Consider the following 21271-nt stretch of genomic DNA (forward strand, 5'->3'; position numbering starts at 1 on the left):
CAAAGCACACACGAGAAATATTTTACTCTTTTTCCATAATGTTATTTCCCCAAGACCGTAAATCTCTGAGTGTTGACTTTTCATCTTCAGAAAATGAATGTCAGTGCAGCCGGCACATAAATCACCTCAGGAACAGTGCTGCATTGTGGGCAAATAAAATTGTCAGCCAGGCAGATGTGCGAAGCTCATTTCTGTGGCACGACTTCATGAGCCCTAGCAAGCAAGGGGGACAGAGGGAAGTTGTGAAAGTGGGGGCCACATTTACAAAGGCAAGTAAGTATCCAAAACAACAGTACTAAAAACTTCCCTACCACATCACTACAATCTCTTCAAACTTCACCTTCCATTCAGATCTGACATTCTCCCTGTGTGGCAACAGGAATGATGGAAAAGAAAGGAGAAAAGCGGAAGAGGGAGGGAGAACCCACACGAAACATGGGGGTACTTTAAGCCCTCTTCATTCACCAGTTTCAAAGCGCTTAATCCTCTAGGCACTGCTGCAGAGCGGGAGAGATTACAGTACTTGGTGCTGATTTTTTTCATAGGGTTCTGGCTATTGGCAATTCCAAGGTGGCTGGCTATGTCCCCAACACTCTGATGGGTGTTGATGTCACAATGCCACTCTGATCTGGGCGAGGGGAGAGAAGGCAGCCACATGGTGAACACTACTGCCCCACACACTTCACCCAGTGGCAAGGCCACAAAGGCCCAGAACAGTCCAGCAGTAAAACTGTCCTTGGGGAATCTCTGCTAAATTCTTCTCTCTCATTAAGGCAACACTTGGGAAGACAAAACTTTATCACTGCTGACAAAACAGTAGGAAAAAAGGGAAACAGAGAGAAAGGAAGAGAAAGTATAAACAAAGGTCAATCCCCCAAAGCCACACAGGTAAACAGAGCATCAGGCCTCATTGCCAGAGGGCTCAAGACAGTGCAGGAGCCAGGTCCAAGAAGTGTACTTTAAAGTAACACACTAGGCTTAGGTGGTATGTAATGGCTGTTCAGCTGTTAAGAAGGAAGGCGTCAGGGTGCAGCTCAGCAGTAAGAGGCCAGGGGTTCCACCCACAGCATATGATGGCAGGGTGGGATACAAGGGCAGGAAAATGCTATTTTGCAAAACTAAAAGGAGCTCTTAACCATGTGGGGCACAACCATTATGGCCCATTTGAATACCACAAAGCATCTTCAAACTCCTTAGCACCTCACACATGGTCACCTTAACTGCTTATGGGCCACAGGGAGCCCACAGCCACATGCCACCAGCACCTCCAGTCATGGCATCCTAATCTTGGAAACATCTCTTAGCTAAGAGCCATTTCTCCTGCTTCTAATCTCAAGATGCAAATAATTTATGAAATAGTCACAGAATAAACTGGGCTGTGAAAATATGCTAAAGTAAGGAAGATTCCAACAGCCAGCACACAGGAATGGAATAGACAATCATCTCTTTACCATACTGGGCCACAAGCTAGTGAGTGAGTAGTATGTTTTCAGGAAAAGACAACAACCTGGATCCATCTGACTTTTAGTAAGTCCTGAGGGTGTTCTGATGGCTAGGAGAGGTATCTTCTACATTTGCCTGAAGGACAGACTGCTTTCTCTGGAAGTTCAACTGCCAGAGAGAAGAAATCCTGATGATCAAATTATTATTCATTCCTCTATGAGTGCCCTCATGGTTCTCCTGAAAGGTCATAGCGAGTTCCACTTCTAACCACCACCATCCAGTATCTACTGCATAAGTGGTCAAGATCAACAGTTGGAAGTGGACCAACTCATAGGAGTATCTCCTGCTTGGAGAATTACAGGACACTGGCCATTAATAAATCTCCTGTCTCAGAAGCCTATGTAAGCCACATGCCCCCCAAGTGGGTACTAAAGTCCTTTCTGTTGGGGTTTATGGGACCCTAGGCACACATAAGAAAGATGAGCAGAACACACCTTCCAGTAAAAAAAAAAAAAAAAAAAAATACTACCAATAGGCCTTATCACTCCCATTTGTTCAAATATTTGTGAATTATCTACTACATGCATAGCACTGTCCTAAATATTCTACAGTCTCCACAAAGAGCAAAGTAATAAAACAGTGAGCCTGCCCTCCAAGAATGTGACCTGGGAGATGAAATGGGTAGCTGAAGACAACCACTGCAAAAGAACAATCTGCTCAGGGTAAACTTGGGAATCCAGCTGGTAGCAGGATCTGTTAGCACCCACAGGCCTTTCCCCTCTTTATCACTGCTAACAGAAGCTCAATTCTGGGCTGTGACCTGAGTGCCCTTCGGCCTCACGAAGGCACACTTCTCCATAGCCAGGGAAGGACACCCATGGGATCCAGTCACCGATTAGCACAGGTGGTGTATGCGCCCGTTCTGACTGTCATGTAATAGGGGGCATGTACTGGGGCCTTCCTTCCCTAATAGTCCTTTTTTTTTTTTTTTTTAAGTGCAGAATCTATAGGGTCTATAAGGTCTCACTACACAGATTGGACTTATAGTGATTCTCCCGTTTTCAGTCTCCCAAGCACTGGGATTACAGTCATATACCACCATGCCTAGTCTCAATAGCAGTCTCAGCGGGCCCTGGGAGTGGGGCTGGCACAGCAGGCCAGAGATTGAAACTCCAACCCCTGTGTCTATCTAAGCAGGTGCTGAGCTATCTGGCCAGCCCCCTAATAGTCTTTTAAGAACAGCCCTAAGTCTTCCTTCTAAGGGATACAATGTGGACATGCAATGCTTGGAATGACAGCCATGAACATGCAACCTTAGCATGACAACCAAAGGAATAAAAAGCCAACAGTGGGAAGAATGGAAGAGTTCTGTTTCTTCAAAGCGAACACAATTTGCTTTACCACAATTGGAACCACCAACTACCAGACTGCAGCTGAAAGAACACTTCCTGACATAGGGAATGGTTTGATGTAAAGAAAAAGGCATTGTCATAGGAAGAAAGCAGTCCAGGCATCGATTTTGCTTGTGCCACCCACTACTTATGTGATGTGTGACTAATCAGCCACCACAATCTGGGGGAATGGCCACCTGACCCCCGAAGACTGTCCCAAGATGAAATGATTCAAAGGCGATGACTCTGGCTGGGGCATAGCTTGGCAGTGGAGGATGAGCATGGTGTGCATCAGGCCCTGGCTCAATCTCCCGCAACACAAAAAGCAGAAGAATAAACCAAAAAAGGTCAGTATTCAAGGCAAAATGTTTGCTCTACAGAATCTGGGGAGGAGAAACAAACAAGTCTGTTGATGGGAGGATAACTAAACGGGTTATCCAATCACACACAAATTTACTTGTGCAAATCTTAAATGTAATCAACATTTCCTATGTAGCATTCCATTTGGAATTAAATTCAAAGTTCACCTTAGAATTGAATAAAATGACTTTCAATCATTATAAATCAGCATTAGTTGGCTCCTTAGTCAAACTGTTGATAACAAATAAATATGTTTCAAGTATTCTGAACAAACTTGTAAGACAGAAAATCCATGTTAACAGAATATATAAAGGATGAAAACAACATACACCTTGTGTATCTTCAAAATGCTATCACCACCCCATACCTGATACAGCCTCAATCAACATTCACCTATGCAGTGATGGAAATGAAGAACAAAGAGATGGGAATGGTTGAGGGGAGGGCTCCGGTCAGGCTTCTAGCTGAACATCAGAGAATTTCAATTGACAGCTTTAGATGTTATATAGTTCTGAAGTCCAGAAGTAAAATGACAATTCAATCCAGAGCATGAAAATTCTTCTTAGAGAAGAACTCAACTTAGTCTTATGGTTTTATCCTCAAGAACAATTTTCCTCTCTTGGAGAAGGGAGAATTATAACTCACTTCTTTGACAGTTCAACTGTGCATTTTTCTAACCGAAGCCCACTTGGTTACCTCACACACTGATCTGGTACAGTGCGCATGTGGATGTTACAGTTAGTACCCGCTTACAAACGAGTCCAGTTCCATTCCAGGAGAACACCTGCTCGTCAGATTTGTTCCTGAGTCCAGCACAGTGAATCCTGGATAAAAGATGCAACTTTTTCATCCCATTTTTCCTCAAGTCCTCAAACAGGCCTTTAGCTTTTTCTTGAATAAGCATTAAGCTGAGTGGGACTCGGCGCTGATGCTGATCCTGCAGCCACACACAGAGAAATCTCTCTGTCTCCTCTATCACTGTACTACACTTCTTGGATAATGTTGACATCACAGGCAGAGCAGACTCCATGCGTCCCATGACGCTGACTTTGTTCTCTGGAATTGTGCCAATGGCTGAATGGTTCATGCTGTAAGAAGGAGTGATACCTACCATCTTTTCACCTTGTTCTAATTAAATATTTCTACTTGGGCTTGCAGTTATTGCTGTGTGCCTCACAGCAGTCCCCCACCCCACTCCCTACCATCACCTCTGCTCTTCCTCTTGCTTCCAGACAGCCTGGACTCTGGGCATTGTGCTACTGTCTGCTACTATCATGCTGTACAGTAAGCACACAGCAGCACCCCTGTGCCAGGGTCCAGCAGACACCTGGGCTACTTACGCGATCTGTTGGGGAATTACACCTAAGAAGTCTCTGTAACCCTACTGGATCTGGGGGTGGTGTCTCGATAGCATTAGAGCCCTGCATCCCAGACCGTTAACTACGCAAGCTTCTAACTGGGATAACCACCACAGAAGTTAATCGGAGTCAGCAGTGCGCTACTGAGAAGGGACTTACCACTTAGAACATAAGACTAATTTTGTCATCAAAGTGCATAAATATGTATCTGTCAGATCCACATTTATTCTTTAGAATGTTTCTTTAGATGAATCATTATAATTTTATGAGTTTTATTGCATTAAACAATAAGTATTTAACAGGAAAAAAATGTAAAAATAAAGTATTGAATTTTTAATATTTATTGAGTGTTCCTAAAAAAGCATCCAAATTTTCAACATCGATTGGTTTTTGGTTAACAAAGTGTGTTTAAATTAGACATCAACATTTTCATATCAGCTGTGTACTTCCTTCCAAAACTAAAGGATAACATAAATAAATTTCTATATGACCTCCCGTGAAAACACCAACAGAACTTGTTGTGGTTTAGGGCTTTGCAAGGGGAACTATGCAATATAGGACACATTGTATAATATTATTTTATAATGAATCAAACAAAGAATCATATACAAGGAGTGCAGGAAATCTGTCCACACTAAAGACGAAAGAGTCCAGCTGAGGGCCTGGGTCCTAATATCCTGCATGAGTCCAGCTGAAAACCTAGAACTTATAATAATGCCTCCCATGAGTCGGACCAGAGGCCTGGAGCCCACAGCAAAGTCTCATAAAGGCCTGCATCGTGCATCTGTGCTGGAAAGGCCCAAAGGTCAAAGGTGGAAGCTACAAGGTCTCTGCCAGTGCGATGAAGCATCTGTGATAGCAGGCTGAGCGATCTGAAGTGGAGCTAGGCAGCAATCCTCAAGGGGAGAACGAGAGCTTCCCACTCAATACCATAGTGGTCCTCAGCAGCAGTGAGGTCCCGAGCTCCTCCAACGATGAGGAAAGCCGAGTTCCCAGCAGGAAAGCCAACGCAACAAGCTTCTCTATGAGGCTGAGCAGTGCCCCAGCTTCCCCTCCTGGGCCGGGAAGATATGCTCAAGATCAGAAGCAGAGCTCGCCCAAAATGAACCGTAGCCATTCTCAGGACAATGAAGGTCCTGAGCTCCTCCTCCAATGACAACAGCCAAGTTCATCAGGAAAACCAGCATGACAAGGTCCTCCAGCAGAAGAGCCTAACAGAACCAGCAGCTTCCAACAGCTCCCGCAGATTCTCCAAACAGCATCCCTAACGGCCCACCGACAGCTTCTCCAGCTCCGCCTCTGATGCTGCCAGCAATAATCCTCAAGTGGGCCTCCCACACCAGCACCGTGCTAGTTCAACTCAGCTGGGTGTAACAAGCTGACCACTAGCTAGAAGCCCACTACAAAACTCCACCACAATAAGCTTTGCTTCAATTGTCATACCAAGACTTCACACATAACAACTGCATGTTCCTCACATACATATCTCATGATGACAGCATGCATGCTTAGCTTTCCTTTCCCATGTGAGTGTTGTCACCTAGGGGCCGGGGAGATGTCCCAGTGGAATAAGCACTTCCCTGGCAAGCGCAAGGGCCTGAGTTCAATCCCTGGTTCCGCAAAAAAAAAAAAAGAAAAGAAAAGAAAAGTCTTGTCACCTCTCTGTGTTGTCAGGAGCTGTCTACTATATTATACAACAGGCACTTAATAAATAAAATGTCAATAAAATATATTATCAAATATGTAATGAGTGCTTGAATAGACATCAACATTTTTGTATCAGTTGTTCACTCGTTTACAAAATCTGTAAGATATCAAAAATAAAAACCTATGTGAACTATAGTATAAACACAAAATATCACAAAAGTAAGGTTTGCTTCAACATTACACCCAAGGCATGACACTGCATGCTCAAACTTCACACATGACAACATGCATGTTCCATATGTAAGTACTGCTTACACTGATAGGGTGTGTATCTCATTTTTCTCTTTTCCTGCAGGGCACAGTTGACTTCCTTGTTGTTTTTCTGTTGTCACAGTAGGTCTTTGTGAGGCTGCACCTGCCTCTCCACTGGCAGCTCACCAGTGGCTCCCCAATTTTCTGGCGTAGTTGCCTGGGCAGAAACATTTTGTTTTTCCTCTGCTGTAAATGATCTAAGTCCCAATCTTCGAAGAAACATTCTCCATATTTTGCACTTGTTATTTTCTTTGTATACTATCAAACAATTTGTGCCACACAATTAGGATCAAGTACAACACAACCACTGCAAACACTTTGTGTTTTGAGTGACATCATAGTTGCAAAAAACTACTCCGCCTTTGGTTTTATTGTAGAAAGTTACTATCTCAGGCTCCATTTTATTGTTTCTCTATCACTATTTCCATCATGGTGCAATATTGATATCAGTAGTACTCGCTTGTGTTTCTTTGCCATATACGAGGTCAGTGTTATTTTTTAGAAATTCAAAGCTTGTACTATACAGTTCCGTGTTTTGAAACTACAACTTTTCATTTGGAATTTCTGCTTTGTTCCGGTATGCAGTTCCTGCGCTGCTCACCTTGTGCTCTGTTAGCAGATATATCCTCAATTAGAAACCAGTGAAGCAACTGTTACATGGCACATTCCCATGACTCTGGGAGGTGGGAGCCACAAGTATGTTCACAGCATCATTTGGCTTATCACTGTACAAATAAGGACCTTGTGGCTGGGTTCCGGGATAAATATCTCAACTGAAAAGACAGTAAGTCTTTACATTTAAAAGGCCATAAATTTTTATACCGCATTTTGACCCATCAATTTTCTGTAAGTCTTCTACACTGCTGCAATTATGAGAAATCTGTGCTAAGCACAGCAGACCCATGAAGGCCGCTGGTGAGGTGTCATAATACACTTTTGGATGCAGTTAACGGTGCATACTGAGCACTTGGGTTGCACTGCTGCCTTGGTGCATGTCACATCTTGTAACACTTTATTTTCCAACACTGCACGGCAGAGCTGGCATTCTGTCTACTGCCTTTCATCGCTGACAAGACTCTCACTATATTTTCAGACCTAGTTCTAACGTCGGATCATTCCATTTGGTTGTGTGGCCATTTTGCAGCATTTCAACCAGGCAAATATATATACTCATAATGCTGTTTTCGTCATCACCTGAGTCAAGGAGGTCGGCATTCCCGGTGTCTGTGTCAGTCAATTCTTGCTCCATTTCACTGTTCCAGGAACTTTAGGTCACATGGCCAACGTCCAAGTTGCAATCGTACGCATCCTCGCCACCTACCCACTCCACTCTTCTGATATGAAAGCATGCACTTTACCATAATAACTGTTTTCATCATCCATATATGAGAAACTTAACGATTCACTTTTGAGCTCCTCTAAAATTTGCAAATCTATTTTTTCATGTGCCTTTATACTGAGTTGAGCTACTTCTACCTGAAAAATCAAGAGAAAACTTAAAAAAAAAAATCCCACAGTGTTGTTGGTCTATTGGACCCTCAGTGACACTCCAGTAATCATAAACAAAACCAGTTGACCAGAGCATACACGTGGGTCCAAACCCCACTTCCACACTTTTGCACATGTGTGTGCACATTCTTTACTGTTTGTCATATCGAGTGGGTAAACAGATAGATTACATCCTGCATCCCTCAGGGACAAGTGCTGTGATGCACAGCTGGCTACTACAATGCTAAGGAACAAATTCACGATAGAAGAGGGAGGGTTGGGTCCTCTGGGGCCAGGCTTATGCCTTCAAGGTGAAAACCTCCCTGGGCTCTCCTGTGAAAGCCCTAATAGTACTGATTCTCCTAATGTCAGAGAAAGGCAGCTGGGCACCTAAATTGTCTTAAAAAACAGAATATTTCCTGTTGCTGCTCTTTACCAACCTTATCCATTGAGGATGAAGTTTTTCAAGTTTGCCATATATTGTCCAACTTACTGAATGGAGAAACTGACTCACATGACCACACAGGTAAGTCACAAACACATGATGCTATATGCATGATTCCATCTCGGGACTTGCCGGGAAAGGCAAAGCTATAGGGAGAGAAAGCAATCAGTGGTTGCCAAGGGCTGGCAGGTGAGGGGTGGGGAGAGCTGAATATAAAGGGACATAAGAGAATTTGGGGGTGACAACCATTCGACACCTCGAGCTGCTTTAACTGACAAAATTGAATTTAAGAGGCTGAACTATATTGTTTATGAATTGTGCCTTAATAAACATGATTTCTAAAGAAGGCACATCCCTCGGCTACATTTCCCAAGATGGTGAGTGTGTGGTCACAGGTGAGCAGCCACTCAGGACATCTCCATGTCGCACTGCGCTCTCTCCCACCAACAGCCCAACCAGAAACAGAAACCACTCAAGGCATTTCACTCACAAAGGAATTAGGAAGGACTCCAGGGCTTACAGATTTGCTGAAAGGGCTAGAGAAGTCAGGGGTCACTTAGGCTTTTGACTCTGAGGACAAACCACCATGCACAGCCATGAGCCATAGCACAGAAGACCACCACCACCACCACCACAATAGGTTTTTGGGGCTAGGCAGATGGGACAGAGGCAGCCACCACTCAGGCCTCCCAGACCCGTCTGCCAGCAGGAACACAGAGTGCTATGCAGTTAGGACCCCAGCCATAAAAAGTTGGAGACACAGAGATGTTGAGTGCCAATCTCTCCAATCAAGAGGACAGAATAAGGCTGTGGGTGCACACTCAGCGGCAGAGCTTGTGTAGAGCGTGTACAGGTGCCAGGTTCAGTCCCCAGGACCCAGGGGGAAAGCCAGTATTTACCACAGTATTTACCCCAACCATCATCCGTCTTGTCCTAAAACAAGGAATTACTCAATATAGAAAGCACAACAAAATCATTTACCTAAACTTTAATTTCAAATGCTGTTACAGAGGTGAAAATTGTTCTATTAATGGATGAATCCAAGATCCTAACTCATGTCATTGTGGAAGAATATTTCATTTTCACATGTAGTTCTAACCCCAATAGTATAAAAATTAAGATTGCTGCATTTCATAACAGCAATTACAGTTCCCTTATACTTTGTGTATTGAACTCACACTATTCTCTGAGCTCTTGTTCTGCTGAGAATTGAGCAGACTAAGCTTGCAAACACATTTGCTTCCTAAATGTAGGTTATTTTATGGTAATCCCAAACCAGCAGCAGGGAGGGATATTTTGAATCCTAATTGTTACTCCCAAAGACCTAAACATAATCGAACAACAAACTGGGAAAAAACAGTTTATTTAGCTAATGGACCACAATCACTGTACTCCTTAAAAATAGTTTCCCAACTACTGCTCACTTAAGTATAACCTATATATCAAGAGGATCAAGGAAACTTCTACTAAAGAATTTTTAGCCTGCAAGAATTCTGCTTCATTCCTTCTGGAGTTATTTCTCCACATTGTACAAAAGGGAGGCAATGCAAACATTTTCCTTTTTCTGACAGGAAAACTACTGGGTGGATTTCACTAGTTAACTATTAAGACAAAGAAAAAACAAGTGACAAAGCACAATGGCCTCAAAAGAAAAATAGCACCCAACTGTTGGGTTGGTGCTGCTTGGATTTCGAGAATCACATATAAGCACTGTCAATTGGGAAAAAAAAAATGAGGGAAGTTTTTGCCAAAAAAAAAAAAAAAAAAACCTAATTCTCCCTGCTCAGAAAACCCTAAAAACACCACTGCACTTGGAAGCGTCTCACTGCTAGAAGAAATCACTGAACAATTCTTTATATTGCGCGGACACAGGCAGTAATCGTACAAATAACCGCCAGAAGCTGAGAACTGCTCCAACTTAATGGCAAAGCTCTTCTCCTTCAAGGAATCTTTAAAAAGCTGAACTGAGGAGCTACTTATTTCCTGCGAACAACTATGTGCTACCTTCTGCGAATGCTCCTGACCAGCAGGGCAAATGGTGACAATTTTATTATCAACAGCAGACTGGGCCTCTTAGGCTGCAGGTGTCGAGGAAGCACCTATTTGAGAAAAGCAGCAGAAACAGAAGGGTTCACGGAGTAGGACACATCGCCCGCCCCACACAGGTTTACTAGGCTAAGGGCCCCTGTTAAGTTTTGCCGGAGGATGCACAAGTAATGAGGATCTAAATCACGATTACTGAAGAGCTAGTAACATCCTTCTCAGCCCTTAATTTCCCTGCAGAGCAAGACTTTAAATATGTTCATTGTGGTATGACACTCCCACACACAGCCAGGTGGCTTTGGGGGAGAATAAAGGACACTGCACAATTTTTGACATTTTAGCAGCCAAGCACCCCATCCTCAAAACCCAGCCCACCCAGCTTCCCCCCCCCACCCCAGGAGATAGCTGGGCTCCTACCATGGGCACAGTGGGCAACTTACCTGCAATTCACCTACATAGCAGCTGCCTAGGTACAGGCCAAGTGCCTTTCAGAACTTCACATTCCCTATCTGCTGCATACGGTACTAAGACCCCACAAAGAAGCCAATGAACTACGTGGAGGCACACTGCAAGAGCTGCACTACTAAGTCATTGTTAGAGAACATAATCAGAAGAAGCGCAGAGAAAAATTTCAATTGATAACTATGACCACCTGATGGAGGAAGCCGCCTTAGGGCTTTCAATCTTGCAAAATAGCTATTGTAAGCGGCCCACAATTTTCAGACAAAAGTGATTTCATCTGAAATTAAGAGCAACTTCTACCAGGCGGTTCAAGTCAGACTTGGCCTAGTTCAAGGGGACATGTGCATCAAAGGAAAGAGAGATACAAGAACTCACTCCTGACACAAAGTAAAATTGGAAAAAGGAATCCCTGCCCTTGGTGCCCTTCCAGCTGCCACTTCAGAGGCAGAGCTAGGACAGCAGAGCTGTGACAGCAGATGGCAGATTCCATGGGGCCTGCTGGGGCCTCGCTAGTAGTCAAGATCTGCATGAGCCACCCCTCTGCGCAAGGCAGGACCATCATCCTCTGCGGCGTGAACTGAACTGCAGCGCAAGTCTTACGCAGTCTTGGCCACCGCCCCATGGACTCTGGCTGATTCAGTAGCATGCAGGAGTCGAGCGTGAGAGGCAGGAGCTTTTATTATCACAAACCACAGGCAGAAGCCATTACTCAGGGGAGCGACATAATATATTGTAACTGCTCCCATCGTATCAACAGGCATCGTTTTAATGGATCGGTTAGAATTTCTCCCACTTGATGTTCAAATGGTTCCCATTTCAATGAAAACAGGAGATCCCTCATTTGGAAGATTGCAATTCATCCATGGCAGCTGCCAGACATAAGGAACAAGAGAAATGGCAGGCAGGCGTGCAGCCGATTTGGTCTCTCCAGGCAATTCTTGATTTGATAATTTGTTTCTTCTTCAAACAAAGAGATGAGCAAGTTACAAATATAATTACTATATTTCTGAACAAGCAATAACACAAGCCATGAATGCACTAAGAGAGGATGGCCAGCTTACCTCAGGCTCCGGCTGTAAGGTTTGTTCATCCTCGGTGGAGTTTGGTAAAATTGCCCAGGTTATGTTGGCACTGGCTGACGGCAAAGAGCCAAGTGTCCCATTTTTCAGCTGCTCTGTGGAATGTGACTTGGACCCATGCCATCCCAGGATGTTTTCTGAAATAAAGACCTAGAATGATGCCAAGTATTTTCCAAATTAAACATTCAGAGCTCATGAAGTACGGGTACCTGACTGTAGGAGGCGCCCTACTTCACGTGGGGCCAGTGCAATACACAATGGGGTCTGTTTTAAGGGATGTGTCAAGAGTAGATTCTGACTGTACATTTATGAGCTTTGCATGTATGTGTAATATCAAGATCAGACATCATGTATTTTTTTCTATCTCCCACTCTGGACAGAAACAATTCCCAACAATACCAATTTCGGATCAAGGTATTTTTCTTTAACTTTTCAAATAGATTTTTAAATATTCATGATGAAAACTAAAAGTTAGGTTTTATTAAAAAAAAAAAAAGTAGGCAGCCCAAAATATGGTCTAAGTGGAACTACCATGACAATCTTGGCTCAGAAGAGATGCCTACAGTGTGGCTACACGACAACCCGCTGTCAGATATGACCCAGCATGGCAGACGTCAGGAAGCCCAAAGCTAAGGGCCAACACATTCATCCATTATAACAAGAAATGCTTTCATAAACACCAATCTGCTAAACCAAAAGCATTTTTCTAATCTTCCCTCAAGCCCTCGGGAGAGGGAGACTTTCTCTTTTAATACTATTTTTTAAGAGTTATGTTTCACTATGGCTTATCTTTCTGTTTACTAATGAGGGCAGGAGTAGCCAGAGGAGAATTTTTTACCCCACATCAATTCCACCATGAGAATCCAGGCTCACTCTGCTGCCCTCTAGTCAAGAGAGCCTGTTCCCATTCAAGAGCAAGAGTAAATGACAGAGAAAAGAGAGGCTAAAGTAGAAACCAGCCATGTGGCTGAGAATGCAACCTTCCAGTGTCTCAGGTGTTCCACCCCTACAGCGACCAAACCATCAAGCACCTCATGGAGTTGCAAAAACAGTCTACAAGCATCCCAAATTCTGAACACCCTGGAGGGCTCCGGTTAACCAGAGTGCAATGACTGGGACCAAAGGAGGGGCTATATCTGTGTGTGTGCATGCATAGTTTCTATGTGTAGTGTATCCAACCCAGGGACATTTTTATGCAAAATTATTTTTAATGCCAATTGCTCTGGTCGCAAGCGAAATGAAATCTGAACTGTCTTGCCTTCCATACTGCCTGCCGGCGCCCCCCCCCAACCCTCCTCCCTGCAATCATCAGGATGGAGAAAGGCAGGGATGTTTTCTCCACTCCTCACATGAGCTAAAAGCGTTCCAGTCCAGAGCCTCTGTGGTGACGGCACCTGAGACGCCCCTCCTCCCAAGCACGGGGCTTCCACTACCCCTTGCAGCTTCAGTACACCCAAAGGCTTTTCCAAACTATAGCACCAGTAAGACGGGAATCTATAAACTTGGGGAAGCATGAGGCATATTTGCAGTGGAAAACCAAGACATTAGCATTCAGCTGCTTTCTTCAGAATGAAGCTGCCACTCAAAAAGGTTGTGTAGAGAATTTCTGTTCTGTCGTTGTTTTTGGTACTCGGGATTGAATCCAAATCCTTCACACTGAGTTAATCCTCAGCCCTTTGAGTTTCAAGACAGGGTCTCTTAAATTGCTAAATTGCTCAAGCTGGAATTGAGCCTGTGGCTTCGGCTCAGCTCTATGGAACTCCGGGGTTACCCACAGCTTGTGCCAGAGTTCTTCTAATCCATCGAAAACATTCTAGCTTTTCTCTTCTCCTATTATCCTATCCAGTGAAGGAATTATATTTCTATCTTGGGTTTCTCATCATAAAATACAGGAAGGTGACTAAGTGGTGGGAACACTTTTCAGCAGAAGCAACAGGCAACAGGAAAGAAGGGCAGAGATGGGAAAAGCAAAGAAGGCTCGGAGTAGAGGTGCAAAAGACAGGAAAGAAGGGGAGCCAGTGGAGGAAGAGAAGCAAATGTCCAGAAAGCCAAGTGGCTTAATTCTTTCTTCCAAATCTCATCACAAGAGGACCAACACAACTGGCTTAATAACTGAGGCTCCCTACTAATCTCACAAAAGAACAAAACAGAATTCTAAAACCTGCTCCAAGTGTCCTCCCTTCAGTTAGGTGTCTCTTGATCTTTTGCTGTCATTTATGTTCAAAGGCATCTGGGCCACACACTATGTGCCAGGGATGCCTTGCTGTTTGCCTTGATAGCTCAAATTCCAGCGTCCTTTCCCATGTATGGCGGCTGAACATGTTCATGCCCAGCTCTTCCCAGGCTCTGTGCTAGGCTTGTCTGGTTACAAGGATCTGCTCTGTGTTTTAATTCTATTCCCCGAACTGAAGCCTATAATCAAAGAAACAACTGGAAATCACAGGTAACACAAAACTGCACCCCCAAATTACCCTGAAGTTCCAGATTCTACCCTCATTGGTCACCCACCTATAGCCCAGAGCCTACATCCTCACCTTTTTCCACCCTGAGCAGGGCAGTGAATGCACACATCTAGGCTGGGAAAGCCATACACCTTAGGCCCCAGGAGCCAAGAACAAGCCCCCATCAAACTGCTGAAGCAGATTTAGTAGGGACACCGAATAAGCTGTGTAATGTGAGCCTTGACCAAAAAGCAAGATCACTTTATTAGTTTCATTATGAATTTCTCCATACACAGAACCGCTGCAGACCTGGTATATGTTACAGATAACATCAGAGACAGGTCTGGGAGCCACAGTGTGTAGTTTCTCAGTATGCTTGAAAAGAAATGAGCGTGAGAGAGAAGCATTTGTAGACAAAGGGTCCAAAGCCAACAATCTTCCCAGAAGGCACAGCAACCTCACCTTAATTCACTTTTGATGCAGAAAAGGGGCAGAAATGTAACACAGGGCCAGAGTCAGCCAAGAGCTTCCAAGCTGGACGATGCCTGTGGGGTTTGGTAAGCTGTGGGTACCACGGGCCTCCCTACCATTGAACATGAGGAAGTTTCACTGTAATGAGATTCTACCTCCACAGCCAGCCTGCGCTTCTCAGATGCAGGCATAGTCTTAACATGTACGGCAGGCAGCTACCATAACAGTTGGCCTGAGAACCCAGAGTTTGCCAACAAGCACTTAGTGACAACATTTAGGGGGTCATCACACTCTCTTTTCCCACTTGGTTTAAAATCCTAGAATTCTGCTTTAACTGTTAGGCAATTATGATGACTTAATGCAAGAAAGAATTCCATTTATTTCCATTGCCACGGGTAGCATAAATACATGCACACAGCATTTCAAAACTCACTGGGCCATTGTGCTATAGGGAATATACTCTTTTTCTTTTGTACTGGGTATTGATTTTTTTAAAAAACATGTATTTGGTACAGGGTCTCACTAGGCAGCTTGGACTCGTAGTGATCCTCCTGCTTTTAGCCTCCCCAGCACTGGGATTACAGGCATGCACCACCATGCCCAGTCTCAGTGGCCAGCTCAGTGTGCGCAGGGGCAGGTCCTGTATGGCATGTACTGCTGGGATTTTATTGGGAATTGAACTCATGACCTTATGCTTATCAGACAGCCGCTGTGCCACTAAGTTTATATCCCAGCCCTGAATATAACTTTTTTAAAGGTCAAGAAAATGAAACTAATGAATCAACATGGTTCTTTGGACTCTCTCTTATCTCCACCTTTCAGCCAAACATCTCGATGAAAATGGCCAAAAAGAAGGATGGGCCAAGCAGGGGTATGTGTGGGGGACATGAAGGCAGGGACATCTCAAATGGCATGGCTTTGGGGACACTGCTCAGGCTCCCTTCCTCCCAAATATCTGTTTCAATTTCAACCTGTCACCACATCTCAGGTTTTGCATCAACGTGAGCTTTGTCCCTTTAGGCCCTTAAGAACACCAGAGATCTAGTGAAAACCAAAAGGGAAAAAAGTAGTTTGCTAGAAAATTTGGCCCTGAAGGTAGGGCCAATTTCGAAAAATGATTAATTTTAGAAGAAAATAGTTCAAGCTCATATATACTAGTGAAAGAGATTGAGCTAGTCAGAACCCTTTCTGTGGCAGAGCCTGAAGTTACAAATGAGACCACAGGAAAGTCTCTAGCTACCAGGGATCCCTGTCCAGACCCATGGGAGTCGCTGGGGCTCCACCCACATCCAGAGCAGCCCCACTCCCTGTGCTTGTTTTTCAAGCTACAAAAGGAGAGGACAGGGAGGCAGGTTTGGGCTCCTGCACTGGGTATACCTGAATACACACACATCCTCTCCAATACTGGATCGTGCATCATGGGCTTTTCCTTTTGTTTGTAAAGGGCATCAGGGAGAAAACTGGGAAATTGTAACAGGATCTATAGGTTGAGTTATGATAGGGTTGGATTTATGTTAATTTGGTGATCTTGACCATTGTGCTGTCTACACAGGAGATTATTGTTTTAAAGGATATACACACAAAATAAGAGGAAAATGACATCACATCCGCAATATGATTAAAACACAACAATATGCTTTATATGTAGAGAAAAATGATGTTAATGCAAATGCCAGAGATATTACTATGTAAGCAATTTACAGAAGGACATATAAGAAGATTCCACCCCATTCCTATAATTTTTCTAAAGCCCAAGTTCCGTTCTGTGGTAGTAGTTTTTCTTTTTGTTTGTTTTTTTTTTTTTTAATTCTTTCGCTATATGGTCTCACTATGCAGCTCCGACTCACAGTGATGCTCCGGTCTCAGCCTACCCAGCACTGAGATTACAGGTGTGAACTATCACACCTACTTTCAGGGTCAGCACGGCATGTGGTATCGGGGATCAAACTTGATTTCAACCTGTCACCGCATCTCAGGTTTTGCATCAATGTGAGCTTTGTCCCTTCAGGCCCTTAAGAACACCAGAGATCTAGTGAAAACCAAAAGGGAAAAAAGTAGGGACCTTTACGAAAAAACTTGGGACCTTGCGCTTGCCAGTCAGGCACTTATGCCACCGAGCTATCTCCTCAGCTCAGAAGTAGAGACTGATAAGGCCTTTACATCGAGCTACGTCACCAGCCCTTTTTATTTTACATATGTTTTGAGACAAACTCTTGCTACACAGACTTGTGGCCACCCACCTGACTCAGCCTTCTGAGTGCTTAGATTATAGGCATGCACCTCCACAACTGGCTCCTTTTTTAGTTTTTTCGTCTTAAGACTGGGTCATGCTAAATTGGCCACTTGCCAGGGATGAGGTCAAACTTACCATCCTTTTACTTCATTGCCCCACAGTACTGAGATTACAAGTGTCTGCTGCCATGGGACCCTGAAGTTAATTTGAAAACAAAATACATACATACCTGTCCCGAGAGAATTGTGACACTAGCAGACACTGTCCCTAGCCCCACTTCAGAATACACAGACCCCTCTGGGTAGCCTCAGGATGGGACAAAGAACTCCAAGCATGGCAAGGAGTCTTCCACGTGGGAGGAGCCACTCACCTGGGCTTTGCCACTTAGCCCAATGGCCTTGGGTAAGCCACTTAACTGCTCTGAGCCTCCATATCTCATCTGAAAGGTTCATGTGATGCTATCTGCCTTGAAGGGATTTCAGACAAAATATTGTAAAGGTCAATATCTGGCAGGATATGGCACGGTAGTGCATGCCCATAACTCCAGCATACTTGGGAGGCTGAGGCAGGAAGATGACTGTAAGTTCTAGGCCAGCCTTGGCTACATTACTGAGTTCATAGTGGACTACATAGTGAGACCCTATTTCAAAAAATAAAGGTGGGTACGACAGCAAGAAACTCAAAGTACACACCACCTCCTTTGAAAAACCAACACTGCTTTCACTCTTTAATGGAACAGAGAGCAAAGGGTGCTGGAAAAAATCATGACATGGAGACCATTGCTCCTAGCCTCGCATGCTTTGTACACCCAAGTTGCCTCCTTTCCTCATTAATGAAGTGACCCAAGCAACAAAGCTCAATGAAGCTTCTGTTGTCTTATTAATGATAATAATTTACAATTAAGTACAACATGACTAAGCTCAGACTATCTTGACCTTTACTGTTGAATGTAGTCTTCACTAATGTCTGCCTGCTTATTGCTTAAACCCTCCTCCACAGGACCGAGGCATCTCTTGCTTCTGGAAAAAGAACTGAAAATGCTCCTGTATGTGCTGCAAAGAAACCCTGCCCAGGCCCTGAAGAGGTTGCAGAGAAACCCTGCCCAGGCCACGAAGAGACTGCCCAAGGGTGTTCTGGCAAAGAGCGCAGGAGGCCGTGTGTGTGTGTGTGTGTGTGTGTGTGTGTGTGTGTGTCCAAGAGTGGATGCTGGGTCAGCTGTGGTAGGTGTGTACCATGGAAATAAAGGAAGAAAGAGAGGGCGGCTCATCTGAAAAACAGAATGTTGGGAACAAGGGCCACAAATGGTATGGCACACACGGCATGATGACTGAATGTGAATGCAGTTCACAGTATTTGTGGAAATGTGTTAAAATTTTCATAGAATGTCATATTCTAATTTGTAAAAGCAAAAATATATCACAAGCTAGGGAAAGACAAGGGGAAAGGGAGAACAGTAAGACAAATGGACAGATGGACAGACGGACACGCACATGCGCACGCGTGCGCGTACACACACACACACACACACACACACACCCCAGAGCCTGGGCAGGATTCACTCTGACCATCCCACCTGAAGGCCCCGGCTTGTGACTGGGGGCCGCCCCTTGGTGCACACTCTGCTGGAGCAGGCTGAGGCACTCCCCGAGGCAGCTGAGGGTGGCGGCAGAGGTAGCTTTCAGGAGCAGCAGGTCCTGGTCCAAGGCAGTAAGGGGCCCGGAGCCCGGCAGGGACTCGATGGCATGTACGAGGTTCTTCTGCTGCCCTTCCACCTGGTTCATCATCTACAAAACAGACAACAGTGGGGAGGTAAGGGGCGGAAGTGCTCTTGCCAAGAGGCTGGGCAGCCGGCCCCTGGTCTGTACCTGGGTTCACCCAGGAAGAGCTGGCAGAGTGCACAGGGCACACTGGCCCCTCCCTGAGCTGTGCAGTCTCAGGGGAAACTGATCTAGGCCAGACTCCTCCAAAGGCATTTTGACCAGAGAGAATGTTAGGATGCTAGAACTGAAAAAGACCATCTAAATGCATCATGTTACAGATCATCAGAAATAAATCAATATGCTAAATGCAGATGTTCTGGCAAAATCCCTGGCATTCTTCATGGGGTGGTCCAGCGGAGGCCACGGCTTTCCCTCAGAGTGAGGCTGGTTCGGCGCTTCCCTCCAGGCTCAAGCTTTTGCCCCTCAGCAGTCCCACTCTAAGGCAAAAAGTGGAAGCAAAGCCCCAAGCTAGGATCTGCACAAGCAGGATCACGGGGGACCCAGTGATGAACCATCCCACTTCCCCTAAAGGCGACACATCCAGCTTTCTGTAACACGACAGAAGCCAGGAAGAAGAGGAAACTAGGAAGGGCAGGTCCAGCCCCACTGCACGGCTTATGCTGTGACAAACCAAGATAACTGTATCCATGGCTTGGCTTCAATTCATAAACTTAGCATAAGATTAACAGCAGCTTCATTGTGTCTTTGAATTGAGAGAACAAGAAAAGGACTTGGGTGCTTATCTTGTGGAGTTCATGCCCCTCATGTTTACAACTTACTACATTAAACAAGACCATGTTCATCAAATGCTCAGCGCCATGTCTGGCAAATAATTAGCTGTTTTGGTCTAGAGGGGAGGGAGCTGAAGCCATGGCCCAGGGTCACAGAGCTGGCTGGCAGAACTAACTCCTGTTCTCTGGTCCCTTGTTCTGTAAGCTTTCTACAAAAGCTGTCTTTAATTTGAGGTAATATTTCCTGCTTTGTGACTCTTGCCCCCAGAGGATCCATGTCACCATCCAATCAGCACTGGCTGGGAAGAACAATAATGCTGCAAAGACCATTAGATCTGGACCCAAAACCCATTCTATGCTTGTCCTTTGCCCCCTTCTATGTATTTCCTTTTGAAAAATGCCAGCCAATTTCTACAATTCAGTGAAGTTACTCTACTTTAAAATAAATAAATAAGTGCATACCATTTACAAAGACGAAGTGCTCTTACATCAAAATGGCGGTAAAAGCACTAGAGGCTTGCAGAAGGTCAGCAGAACCCTCTCTTTACTCTGCACACCCTTCATCCAGACAGGAGCCCTTTCTGGTCCTAGCCTCGGTCCAGGGAGTTTGTTTGTTTGTTTGCAGAACCGGGGATTGAACTCAGGCCCTTGCGCTTGCCAGGGAAGCACTTATTCCACTGAGCCATCTCCCTGGCCCAGTCCAGGGAGTTTATATTTGTAATCCCATGGATAAGTTATTGGAATCCTGTCAAGTTAATTCCAATCTACCACATCCAGTGCAATCCACGGCAAGAATCAAGACACTAAAGCATATTTCTAGTTGTGGGGAGCCAAGGGTCCTAAGTCCAGCCATGGTAATGGCTATCCAGAACAAAGGCCTCGACCCAGGGCCGAACCCAGGTTTTATTCAGTCATGAAGGAGGAGTGGATTGAGGAGGAATGACTGCGAATGGCAGGAAGTAGGTGAGTACTGTGAGCTGGGCTAGGTAGGAGGCCTGTATTTACCTCTGCAATATGCAGAGAAGGATATATAGAGAGGAATCTGCATTACACAACTGAGATTGTACCTAATGTCTTGGGGTCCGGTGCTTCAACTCTGATGTGTAATCTTTCAAGCCCTAGGAAGTCATAGCCTCGATCTCAAGGCTCGACCCCAGCTCACAGTGTGGAGCACTGGCTGTTCTTCCTGTCTCAACCAGACTCATATTAAAGTGGGAATTATCAGAGAAACACGTGTGCCATCTTCAAAGACTTATCACGAGCACCTCAGCTAGACCAATATGCATTGCTTGAAGTCAACTGAAGGGATAAGGAAACATCCTAGCCAGCTCTGTACATATCAATACACAGAAACAGGGTCAGGCACAGCCAAAATGGAGACAGTTGCTCTTCTTTCAAGGACAGTCGCTCAGGTGGTCCTCCACACATGCAGACTGTCTTCTGCAGATGAGCAAGGTCATAGAGCTCCTAAAACAGTTCCCAGAACATAACAGCTCAATAAGTATTCACATCACCTTTAAGTTTTTGCCTATTTCATAAGCGTTAACTATTAGGTAAACTTTAGGTAAGAAAACCACAAAATTCAGTAGGGAATGCCCTACACTATT

The 21271-nt window shown here is 44.7% G+C and overlaps 1 protein-coding gene across 4 annotated transcripts in view; it reads right to left on the reverse strand.

The window, feature by feature from the left end:
- Osbpl10 (oxysterol binding protein like 10) overlaps window positions 1-21271 on the reverse strand; it is a 314690-nt gene that overhangs the window by 54419 nt on the left and 239000 nt on the right. For all 4 annotated transcript variants that reach the window (XM_004634215.2, XM_004634216.2, XM_023718519.1 and 1 more), the window contains 2 exons: window positions 18747-18957; window positions 12011-12165 (listed from right to left, as the gene is read on the reverse strand). In XM_004634215.2, the coding sequence (XP_004634272.1) occupies window positions 12011-12165; window positions 18747-18957 (366 nt within the window). The remainder of the gene's footprint in view (window positions 1-12010; window positions 12166-18746; window positions 18958-21271) is intronic.

This window comes from Octodon degus, unplaced genomic scaffold, assembly GCF_000260255.1.
Source record: "Octodon degus isolate 3935 unplaced genomic scaffold, OctDeg1.0 scaffold00059, whole genome shotgun sequence".
Classification (NCBI taxonomy): Eukaryota; Metazoa; Chordata; class Mammalia; order Rodentia; family Octodontidae; genus Octodon; species Octodon degus.